Source organism: Phallusia mammillata, chromosome 2 (assembly GCF_965637545.1).
Source record: "Phallusia mammillata chromosome 2, kaPhaMamm4.hap1.1, whole genome shotgun sequence".
Taxonomy (NCBI): Eukaryota; Metazoa; Chordata; class Ascidiacea; order Phlebobranchia; family Ascidiidae; genus Phallusia; species Phallusia mammillata.
Genome location: NC_137253.1, coordinates 27,157,820 through 27,169,157, shown reverse-complemented (window position 1 = coordinate 27,169,157; position 11,338 = coordinate 27,157,820). Strand labels below are relative to the sequence as shown.

Below are 11,338 nucleotides of genomic sequence, written 5' to 3'. Positions count from 1 at the left end.
GTAATACTATTTTTCTTTCTGTAGTGGGGTGTATTCTTACTACTGTACTAGGTAACTTTGTCAGTACTACAATCAATACCATTTAAATACTATACTCCTTGAAACTAATCAACAGGGTTTCTTTTTATGTTGAATCCCACCCCTTTTTCTACCACTGGTAGCTGGTTTTAAGGTTCCAATTTAGTTGGTTTCACCAACATAGAATTTGTAATAGTTTCTATGAATAAACAACTTTTTTCGAACAAACTTGTAATTATTTCCATGTATAAACAAGTACATGCTTGAATTTAAACATAGAAACAGAAATAAGCAAGCAACAATTGCCTCGGTCTTAGAAGAATATGTATTACCTTACATATTTTGAAAAGGTAATGGCTAACTTGCAATCATAGAAGACCTACTCTATTTGCAGAAAATATGCATATTTACTATGTGTTTTTGCTGTTTTAGTGGACTTACGGTAATATATTGTTTTTGGAGCCATGTTTTGAAATGTGCCACAACAATAGTTAGAAAAGCATACACATTTAGTCCATTACAAACTAAAACAATAGAAGTGAAAAAATACACATTTAGTCCATTACAAACTAAAATGTTAATTACAAAATTATAACCACTGCAGCAACTGCCACTCTGATCTCTGACAAAGTGCACTTAAAAAAACAAAACAATAAAAAGTCAAGATAATTTGCTCATTGGCCGGGCGTTTGCAGAGCATTTAGTCTTGCTTCAATATCATCAAATTCTGCTGATGAACCAGACTCTTTAAGGTTGTTACTGGGCACATTTACATTGTTCATTTGGCCAGATATGTCAATGCCAATTTCACCCAGAACCTGGTTGATAATCGAATCTTGCTCTTCCTCATCCCCGGACTCATTAAGAACATCATCCAAAGTATCATTTATCATTTCTTCACTCATTTCCATTTTTGCATTCTCCCTTTCAAACTGCTGCATGGTTTGTGCAATTTTCTGTGGATCCATTTGTTTATTGACCTGCCCCATTGTCTTTGCGGTGGTGCCCATTACTTTAGCCATTTTCATGTTGGAATGCATTGCCTTGGTCTGTACACCAACGGAAGTAATTGTGGAGCTTGCTTTATAAGTCCTTGTCTTCTGTTTCCTGAGGTTCACAAGTTGTTTTGCGAGAATTGCACATGTATCCTTATTGCCTGCTTTGGCAGCTTTTTTAATTTCCATCTCAAGTTTCTTTTCTTCTTTTTCCAGTTGCCCTCGGTCTCGACCAATGTCGCGCTGGGCACGTCTTAACTGCCGGTCTTGTTCCTTCATTTGTTGTTCCACTGTTTTCTTTTTGAACATTTTTCCTGTTTAGTTTTGCTTACAATAAGATATAACCTAGAATAAACTGAAAAACGATAATATTCTAATAATAGTAACTATATTCAACATTTAGGCAAGTTGATTTGTTTACTGCACTCAGAAATAAAACAACAAAGCGACATGGTGTTAAAAACATGCATAAACCAGCAGAAGCCATGAACCACTGCTACCTTTCTTTTGGCTCATATTTCAAGGCGATCAATTTGAGGATATATAAAAGCAATAGTTCAGTATACTAGTAAATAAAATTTTTAACTCAGGAAACATACTATGATAACATACTATGATAACAAACAAAAAACAGCACATATAGGCCATGGACAACATATATGCGAAACAAGAAAATACAAATCCTTTCACAATCTGCGTTGCGCCAGTTTAACTGAGCCTCAACGCCCAAAAGAAGTGAACTGAATAATACCATACCCATTACCTATTGTAAAGTGAACTATTTTTAACTAGCAAATTTGGTTCAGGTTTACCCTGTTAAAGTTATATAAATCCGGATCAACACAGGACATCCATCTGATTACAACTGCGCTTAAAGCAAAAGTGGTGGACTTATGCCTGTTTACCACACCCAATTAACTATGCCATATTACACAAAAAAGTTTTAGTTCATAAATTTTTAAAAAAATACAAATTTGTTGGTGCAAAATAGTTGCACCGACACGGATAAAATCTACATAGTCAATCTTAAACATTACGTCAAACATGAATCAGTCGGTTGAATGACCAAACCACATGACTTGTGACGTCAGATGATCGTATGACATGAATTACCGACTAATAACATTCGCTTGAACGGATCAGAATGATTCTAATGAATCCTATTACTGTTTGCTGATTTTGGGTGCTACATTTTCTTTGTTTGATCCACAAATAATAGCCTACAAAACGGGAGAGGTAGGCTATCCTATAACATGCCAAATTACCTTCCTTTCTTGTGTCTGCACCTAAAGTTACTCGTAATGTCAGAGTTGTTGGGGCGATATATTTTCTGTATTTGCCTAAACCGGGTGTGAAATTATTTATCACCGAGGCAGTTAAATGTGGCTTTTAGCGTTAGCACAGGGTTTAAACTTTTTATACAACCATTAGATCAGTGTTTCCAAAGTTGGGTTTATAATAAGAAATGAATCAAGTTTAAAAAATACTTTTGTAGGCCTTGCCCAAAACGTATTAACGCCATGCTCTAGTAACGTCAAAAACTACAGCCGTATACCAAGGTGTCTGTGCCTTTCACTAAAATTAAAATACAAACAGCTATACAATTCACCACATATGGTGAATTAAAATTATAAAGGTGAGAAACTGGGCGTGACATAGATGGTTGTAAACCAAGTTTGCTTTAAAATCGTCAAATAAACTATTCAAACCAAATCAAAAATACACATGTCCAGTCAAGACTTAGCATTTTCGTCGTCGAAATATGCGATCATGAAACATACTTAGCTAAAAACACAAAGCGATTGAAAACAACACTTCTGTATTGGTGTAAAGCACTTGGTACATAATCGGTGTAGTACGTCACGCATAACGACTAATCTAATGAAAAAATAAAATCGAAAGTAAAACACACAATGTAATACCGGGGGGCGTAATACTGTAATGGTGGCGAAAAGCGAAATTCCATCGACAATACGCAGCAGCCTTTTACCGTATCGATACTTTTACGTGCATGAAATGAGACAAAACACAGTGAGTTATGTTTGTGGGTATAGAATACTTTTTGCAGCTTGGTTCGGACATTTTCATGGAATGCTCAACAATTTTATGGCCATTTTGCTTCGTTTGGAGTTGGTAAAGAAGTTTTTCTACAATTTTTTGTGACGAGTAAGCTGCAGACAGTGCACACTGTTTTGACCAATAAGGTCTCATCAGTGCAGCTGGTGACAAGACTTCTGCAGCTTACTTATCATTTAGGCTTGATACTTTTATATTTCTGAGTGGTTTATCAGAGAATATTAACATATGTAAACACACAAACACATGTGCTCAAAAAAATCAGTATTGGCCAAGTCGGAAATATGTCATGTTTTCACTCTTATGTTTTTCTAATTTCTGGCACCATTGTTTCTACACATGTGTATGCGTACAAGGTACAAATGTCTAACAACATTACGATGTAGAAGTAGGGGAAGACACATTCGTAGCGTTGTACCGTGAAGGTCAAAATGTAGCGGGATAGGTAAGAAGAAACTACCGCTGCAATTAACGTGTACCGCTCTATTAACACCAGCGTAAAATGTCACGTGACAAAAACGTAAGAAAAGTGTGACGTGGGCACCAGCAGTCCAAAAAGTAACCGGGTTAAAATATGGAATAAAACTTGTTAAAATCGAGAAATAGGAAAAAAAGATGTTGTAAGTTTAAAGAAACGTGATTTGAAATCAAAAAGATGAAACTTTGGTCAAATCTTAAATCGCCTTGGGCCGTGAGCGGATCATGCAAGAAATAAAAAAATAAGACCATATTCTCAACGACTTCGCAAGAGCAATCGCGGTTACACCAAATCAATCGCGACACTCTCTTTCAAAGTGTAATTTTTACGTGTGTATAAGGAGTTTTTTGCTGCTTAAACCTTGTTCTCATAAAAAAAAGTCGCTCAAGTTTTGTCTGGTAGAAATCCCCCAAAGATTCTTTTGCAAGTAATGGCATCGGTTTATAAAAGCAATATTTTGTTAGTAAAAGCAATATCAAGCATACCGTTTAACAGTCAGCAGTATTTTTCAATAAAACCTGATAACACGGATATCAAATCGTTTTCCGTTTAAAACTGCCCAAAATAAAACACAGTGGTAATGAAACCCATAACGTATCACGCTAAATGGAAATAAAAGGAAACTAAAACAAGAAAGGGGGAAAAATTTGTTGTGAAAAAAGAAAATGATATTTCAAAACTTTAGGTACTAAAACTTATGTCTGTACTTAAACAAATAAATAGTTTACCTTAGTTCTATTGGAAGCAAGCCTAAACAAACTGGTGGAAGTCTTTGTTTTCTTAATTAGCCATGAGTGAGCAAAAGACTATATTCACAACGATTGAGGTCGGAGAGTATGAAACGTTGTCAAAACGAGTTTGGTCGCAGCATCTTTTAGGTTTTGAAGCCAAAGTTTAAGTTGTAATAGTAAGTTATTCAGTTCCTCCAAATTTTCCTTCAGGTATCTCCTCTAAGCGTTACTAAAATTCTTAAAAAAGTCGCTTTATCATCTTTTCGGTTTAGCTTCGTTGTTTCCCAGTTTTTTGAAGAATTTCTTGCCTTTGGAAATTATACCTTTCTTTTTAACCTGTAAAAAAGTAAATCTAGTTGGATCAAGTGAAGCTATTGGTTTTGATTGGAGTAGTTTGACATCACCAAATGTGAGGTGACTTATTGATTTATTCTATTGATTACTAAACTTTTCTGAACTCGCAACTTTCTGAGTCAAAGTCGTATGAGTTAGGGTAGAGTCGCGTCGCAATATTTTGGGCGACTCTGCAAACTTTTGGCAAATTTTGTTAAAAACAGTAATAAATTGTACAAATGCAATAAAAACTTCAAAAATAGTAAATAAAAACAATATCGGTTGGAGTTAAGAGTCTTAAACTAAGTGAAGTTGGAGACGCAACTTTTTTAATTTTTAGTCAAGAATCAAAAATCTGTTCACAACCCCGTCTGTATCAAACCGTCAAAAACAACTTTTCAAATTTTGAGTAATAATCTCATAACCAACCAAATCAGATTTATTTGTGCTTGTGTTGCTGCTTGTAGAGGCAACACTTGATGGCGCCTGGTGGCTGGGAGTCAACGGGACGACGGTCGGTTTCGTCATAAGTGACGTGTCAGTCATGGTTGTCGTGGAAACGGTGTTGTTTCTTGCTGTATCGTTGGGGTCAGCGTTCTTAAGAGCCGCGATCTGTTGTTCGCTAACTTCCTCCAGAAAGTTGGAAGGCACGAGACCTTTCCTTCCTCGGAGTTCAGCCTAATAAGCGGAATAATTTAGTTTCGTTCGTTTTTTTTTTGGTGTACAGTATCTTCTTCAAGACTTTAATCCACAAAGGTGGAATTTTTTGCATTTTTTTTCAGAAAATGTAACACTATGCTTTGGTAAAACAAACAAACATAGGATTCAATTAATTGCAACGACGACCTCATTTTAAGTCCCTAATGAATTTAGACCAGTGGTTTTTAGACTGTTTATTATCGTTTGTTCTGAAAACGACTGGATAAATTTCATATGCCGTATTATTCGATTGTAAGCCGCGGCTTATAAAGTTTTTTACCCCACAGTTTCTGCGTCTTACAATCGAGGGCGGCTTACATTTAATCTCATACTGATGTTATTTCTACACCCCTGCTTTTTGCTTCATCTCGCGTTTAAAGTTATTTTTCAAACATAGATGTACGTCGATATACGTCTACAATTCTACTACGGGTACAACTATCGACTGCGTAGCAACATAAAAAGTTATTTTATGAAGCAAGAGTATCTAACATTCCAGCGTGCGGCTTACATTCAGGTAAATACGGTACTCCATATTTTAAAAACTAAATTTACCAACCACAACGCCACAGAATTAAAAATATCTATTTGAATAAATATGTCTAAAAATGTAAAACTACACCCTTGGGGTTAAATACCTACAGGTTGAGAACCACTGGTCAAACAAATTACTCAAAAATCTTTAATTAATTGAAATCTTTGCCGTATTTGAAAATACATGTTCTATTGAAAAAAAAATACTTGACCTTACAATAAACAAGTAAAGCAAAAAATCACACAGAAGTGCATTAGGCAGTAAATTGATCCTACCCTGAAGAATCCGTCTTCATCCATTGTTCCAAATATTTTTAGGAAGTCTCCACTCCTGAACGACAATTCCGCTTCGGCGTCGATGTTCGGTGACGATTCTTTCGGGTCGTAATCGAACAAAGCAACGCACATTCGAGCCTGATTCGGTGATGACGTCACTTCGACCTTTGACACCTCACCTGAACATGCAAACATCCCTTCTGCTTCTGTTACGTTGACAACGCATGAAAAATCCAATGCTAATTATTTTTGGTGTCATAATTTTATGGCTACCAAATGGAGTATTTTATGTTTTCGTGACAATTAGTAGGCTAGAGATTAACGATTCCAAAACAACAAACTGAAATTTGCGATTAAATCGTCCCCACAGCGCGAGGTAAAAAACTGATTTCTTAATACTTTAATTGAAACTTGTTCGGCCAAACAAAGTTGTCCCAGTTAAGCCTACTTGAAAACGCCAATATTTTAATGCTATTACATTAAGTATGTTATGCTTCACTGACAAAAATAATAGGCTTGGGATTCATTATTCAGCAAAACAAAATATGCGAGGCACTAGGTAATTAATCTGATTTCTTAAGACATTGCTCCCCTTGCACACATACTGAAACTTGTTCAATAACAAAATTTCAGCGAAAATTTAGCTAATAGAGTGAAAATATTTTTACTTGTACCGTTTCTCTCATCCATGCTGGAGTTTTGATCGGATGACTGCAAGTTCATTCTTACGTCACGTGGCGATGCCGACGGCAAATGACCGCGCTCGAAAAGCTCCGACAACATTGTAAAGTCATCTACCTGTCCAATGAGAGCAAGTGTATTTTTCAGACCTTAGGTTAAAATAAATAAAGAATATATATTACAAGTAAAGTGTAAAAAGGCTGTTTTCATACCTGTACTTCTGATATCATGTTGCAGGGAATGTGACCACTTTTGCCGTTTTGTTTCTCGCCAAAGTAAAATCCGTCCGCGTCCTTATCGCCGTAAACCTAAAATAGAATAGAGTTCAAAATACATGGTTTCGACATTGAGGCCTTTCTCTTTATATCATTATACTGTGCATTTAATGTAATCAATCCATTTTGGGACTAATCTCATGTTTTTGTGTGGAGCAGTGATATTGTGTGTTAGCTTTTTTTGTAGAGGCTTTTTTACTTATTTTGTGGTACACCAAGCACAATGAAAAGCTGTCTAATTTTAGCCTATTTTTTTATTTTAAACAAATGGCCAATTTTATTTCCAATTTTATCGAAAACAGATTTTATTCTATTTGGGCTGTTATTTTCCTCATGCATCTTATGAATCCGTGAAAAGTGTTCCAGAGAATTATTCTGATTTTTGACATATCAGTTACCTTTAAGAGTTGACCTTCAGTGAAAGAAATTTCGTCATCCAACATATCGGTGTTGGGCGACATGACGTAAGGATCGTAATCGTATAAAGCGACGAACAATGAAACTCGCGAATCATCTACGATCTCCATCTGTTAAACCGAACATGTGTAAACATCACAACTCATGCATCGTATTACAGTAAACCTAGGTTAATCCGGACCCGTTTGGACCCATAAATTGCCGAATTAGCTGAAGATCCGCATTAACCGATGTCGATTAGTTATAGCATTACCCTATTACAAAGTATTTGTATCTCAAGATTTGTCCGAATTAGGCGAAGATCCGGAATAACCGACGTTCACTTGTAGTTGTAATTTAAGTTACAAAACAAGTCGATATGAGATAAAGAAACATTTTGACAACAATTATGTTCGTGGTTACGCTTACAGAAAAGCAGGCGTACAAAATTTCACTGCTCCTTATTCATATTTTTAACTTATAATATGCTACAAAAACAGTGTCGTCGTATATAGGAATATTTCTTTTTAATGCAATGACATTTGCAGAACACAACTTTTTGTGGAAATGTGATGGTATTTTTCATAATTTTAAATCCATATTGGGGTAAAAAAACCTCAAAACTGTTAACCTTAACCAAAAAAAATGAATTCATTTGTTAAGTGTTGACAATAAGAAGCTAAAATACAAAAACATATTTGAGGTATTGTTTGTGAAACAGCAGATACTCACCTCGGATACGGATCCTCCACTCTGGCTACTCGCATGATGTACTCTCTTGTGAAGTTGATGCTGATGATTTTGGTGAGCTTTGCGAGAGAGAGACTCTGATCTACATCCTTTTCTGTGATCCGACAGATGAGAATGCCAAGATCCATCTGCAAAAATTATTTGTAAATCTATTAATAAATCAAAAGGTACAGTTTTACCTATTAAGTGTGTTGATAATCAAATTTCGGTAAATTAAGGTTCAAAACCGTAGTGGACTGAAATTTAGATAACTGTTGTTTCAAATATTTTCAAATTATTAAACTTACGCGTGTGATAATTTTAAAACTAGGTTGATTAATTTGTTATTTTTTTAATGGTGAAGCACAGAGACAATACACCACATTACAAACTTCTCGAAATTTTGTCTCATACAAAAAATACAAGTTTTATTGAGTTCGAAATTACTTCAGTAACTTGGCGTGTTTTAGGGGCTGCTTGGGTAATTGGTCTATAAAGGGTCACAAATTAAATATCAAACCACAAGGGCAAAAAGCAAGCATCTGTGGCATGTTTGCTGGACCCAAAACCCCTTTTGACCCATTTTTAGTAACAACTTAGAGACGATTTTTCAATGACGTCACAAACCTGTTCCCACGTGATCGTCGCTATGCAACGAGTGCGGTGAATTCGATCCAGCATCTCTACGGCTCCTCCTTCCATCCGATCCCTGCCTCCTTCCTCTACTGCTCCCGTTTACCCACGCGCTCCCTCGGGATCCTGATTTGAAGCGACGGGAAGATCCGGATGTTGATGTGCTCCCGTGTCCGGATGACACAGATGCTTCTGACTCTTCATCTGACTGAAGAGGAGCAGAAGGATGCTGCCGGATGTTAGATGCAGATTTTGATCTGTATCGGGAAGTCGGGTCATTTTGCTCCATGGTGGAGGAGCGCTGGTGGCTCCTCCCTGTAGAATGAGTCCTCCGGAGGTTGGACTCGTGGTTAAGAATCTTCTTATCAACCCTTGGAGCTTCTTCGTCGCTGCTTGTATCGTGTGTGATCTCTATGGATGGTACGACGGGTTGTATTTTGTTATCAACGCCCTTACTGTCTTTAACGCCGCCCTTAGAGGTACCGTTTGTCAATGGTCGCATTACTGTCATCAATTGCGTGGGCAGGGTTCGTAGCAACCTTGTAACGAGACTCCTATGTAGGTGATAAGGCGTGGAAAAATCTGACACCTGCCCTCCAGTGGACAAAGTTCGTACAGATAGCTTGACCGAAGGCAGGCAGTGGGCAAAAAGCGACCGCTGTGACAAACTGCTGCTACTACTGCTGCTCAGACCGCCACCTGTGCTGCTACGCTTTTGGTAACTAAGGTCGGCGTTGACAACGCGAGTCACGTGGTCTGAGAGCGCCTGCACGGTGAGTTGGCATTGGTCGGAGGTGGAAGGTTCCACGGTGGTGATTTGAACGTTGTTCACGTGTATTGTGTAACCTTTCACCAATACTCCGTTCGAAAGACCTGTGACAAATAGAAAGATGGCTTTAAGTACACCATGAGATAATTAGAAGCTCTGTCGTTTACTTCCGTGGTACAAACGCTGAACAAGTTTTCTGGTTTGCTATAAGTAGTTTACTGTGACCAAAATTATTGTAAAACATTTCTGTTATAAGGGTGGGATTAAAACAGGATTTTCACACAAAATTGTTTTTTTTACCGTTTTGTTTAAGCGTGACAGGTAACCATGAAATTTGCACCGACTCCGCGGACCCGGAAAGATTCTCTTCTACCTGAACGCTGAGTGGCGGATCAGGAGGTCCAATAGTAGGTGTCGTAAATCTTAAATGGAAGAAGATAAGTTTTACGCACAGTGAGCAAAAACAAAATTATTTCTACACAAAGTATGCAACATTTTTTGCATTAAACACAAGTCACCTAAAGATATTACGGCCACTGGTTATATTTTTTACATGTTTCTTAAAGTTTGGTTTCATATCATTTTTCAATTGATGAGCACTTACTACTATACAAAGTTTGCGACATGTTCGTCAATTGTATTTGTTTTATTGACTTTATAAACAGTCTTTAATCCTCCCGTTTTTAGATTTTATTTTATTTGGGTGAATAATGCTTTTTTTTCAAAAAAAGTTTTGGGGTGTATAAATTGAGCAGTCAAATAAAAATAATAAAATAAAAAATGAAAAAAATATACTCCAAATTTATTTCAGTAAATGAAAAAAATTATCAATATTTGTGATAACCCATAAACTGATAATCAACCTGATAGGTTTGGAAGACGATTCAAGGTCATTTTTAGCGTTTTTGCATTTCACCATCACTTCATACGTGGATGTCGGTTTGAGTCCAGTTATGGTTTGACGAAACATCGGGCAAGGCACAATAATTTGACGCTGGTAGTGAGTTAACCTGCACGAAAACGTGGATATCAATATCAGGTATTCAAAATAATGTGAGAACTAAAATAAGTACAATATCTTTAAGTTTTAAGCTGTTTGCCAGGAATCAATGAAAGGGAATCAGGCTTTTTTTTAGACAGATTTTGGAAAACAGGTATTAGTGAAGAAAAATTTAAATTTTAAATCACCCCAAAAAAAAAAACAGACGAAAAAGAAGTATTTTTTGATCAACAAGGGCCTTAAAAAGATACAAAACTCACGTGTCAATATGTTTGTTTTCTTCAGTGATTTCGCCGACCGCCACACTGTGAGAAAAATTGCTGTTCACAGGTTCCCAAGCAACTCTAGCGCTGCCAGTGGTAAGATGTTCCACCCGCAAGTTGGCGATAGACACTTGGTCCTGTCGATCACCGAAGCGTATCGTGCAGTGGTGAGGTTCAGAGCGACCACGTTCAGTAATGGCACAAACACTTATCGCGTATGAATTCTGCGAACGCAAAGTCTTCATTGGAAAATTGTGACAAAACAAAATATATGGTATACATAGGGATTGACAACTTAGAAAACAAACTCTGAGAATTGGAATCTAGAACTTTGTGAATCTAAAAATCCAGTTAAACAGGGTAAAAGGATTCGGTTTGTCGAAATTTAGGTGAATATGGTGTTACTATGGTGTTACTAGATTTTCCTTTTTTCCAATAGTTTTCTTAATCAC

At 36.7% G+C, this 11,338-nt stretch overlaps 2 protein-coding genes across 5 annotated transcripts in view; both read right to left on the bottom strand.

Annotated features, from left to right (window-relative positions):
* Positions 1 to 286: 286 nt before the first annotated feature.
* LOC145213961 (charged multivesicular body protein 2b-like) lies at positions 287 to 1,771 on the bottom strand. Its single transcript, XM_080082375.1, has one exon. It carries the CDS (start codon positions 1,320 to 1,322, stop codon positions 693 to 695), a length of 630 nt encoding a protein of 209 aa, XP_079938501.1. The 5' UTR covers positions 1,323 to 1,771; the 3' UTR covers positions 287 to 692.
* A 1,044-nt stretch (positions 1,772 to 2,815) lies between these two features.
* Positions 2,816 to 11,338, bottom strand: part of LOC145212535 (peripheral-type benzodiazepine receptor-associated protein 1-like) — a 28,400-nt gene continuing 19,877 nt past the window's right edge. Inside the window, exons 19-29 of one of the 4 annotated variants that reach the window (XM_080080695.1) lie at positions 10,884 to 11,110; positions 10,487 to 10,633; positions 9,924 to 10,045; positions 8,849 to 9,727; positions 8,225 to 8,370; positions 7,495 to 7,623; positions 7,034 to 7,129; positions 6,815 to 6,938; positions 6,141 to 6,346; positions 5,061 to 5,309; positions 2,816 to 4,634 (exon numbers count right to left, since the gene is read on the bottom strand). In XM_080080695.1, coding sequence (XP_079936821.1) covers positions 4,554 to 4,634; positions 5,061 to 5,309; positions 6,141 to 6,346; positions 6,815 to 6,938; positions 7,034 to 7,129; positions 7,495 to 7,623; positions 8,225 to 8,370; positions 8,849 to 9,727; positions 9,924 to 10,045; positions 10,487 to 10,633; positions 10,884 to 11,110 — 2,406 coding nt within the window. In that variant the 3' untranslated portion in view covers positions 2,816 to 4,553. Of the gene's footprint in view, positions 4,635 to 5,060; positions 5,310 to 6,140; positions 6,347 to 6,808; positions 6,939 to 7,033; positions 7,130 to 7,494; positions 7,624 to 8,224; positions 8,371 to 8,848; positions 9,728 to 9,923; positions 10,046 to 10,486; positions 10,634 to 10,883; positions 11,111 to 11,338 lie in introns of all 4 variants that reach the window. The other 3 variants (XM_080080694.1, XM_080080696.1, XM_080080697.1) reach the window with 3 other exon arrangements.

Coding starts and splice junctions, on each gene's coding strand:
- LOC145213961 (XM_080082375.1), bottom strand. CDS start 1,322: ATGTTCAAAAAGAAAACAGTGGAACAACAAATGAAGGAACAAGACCGG.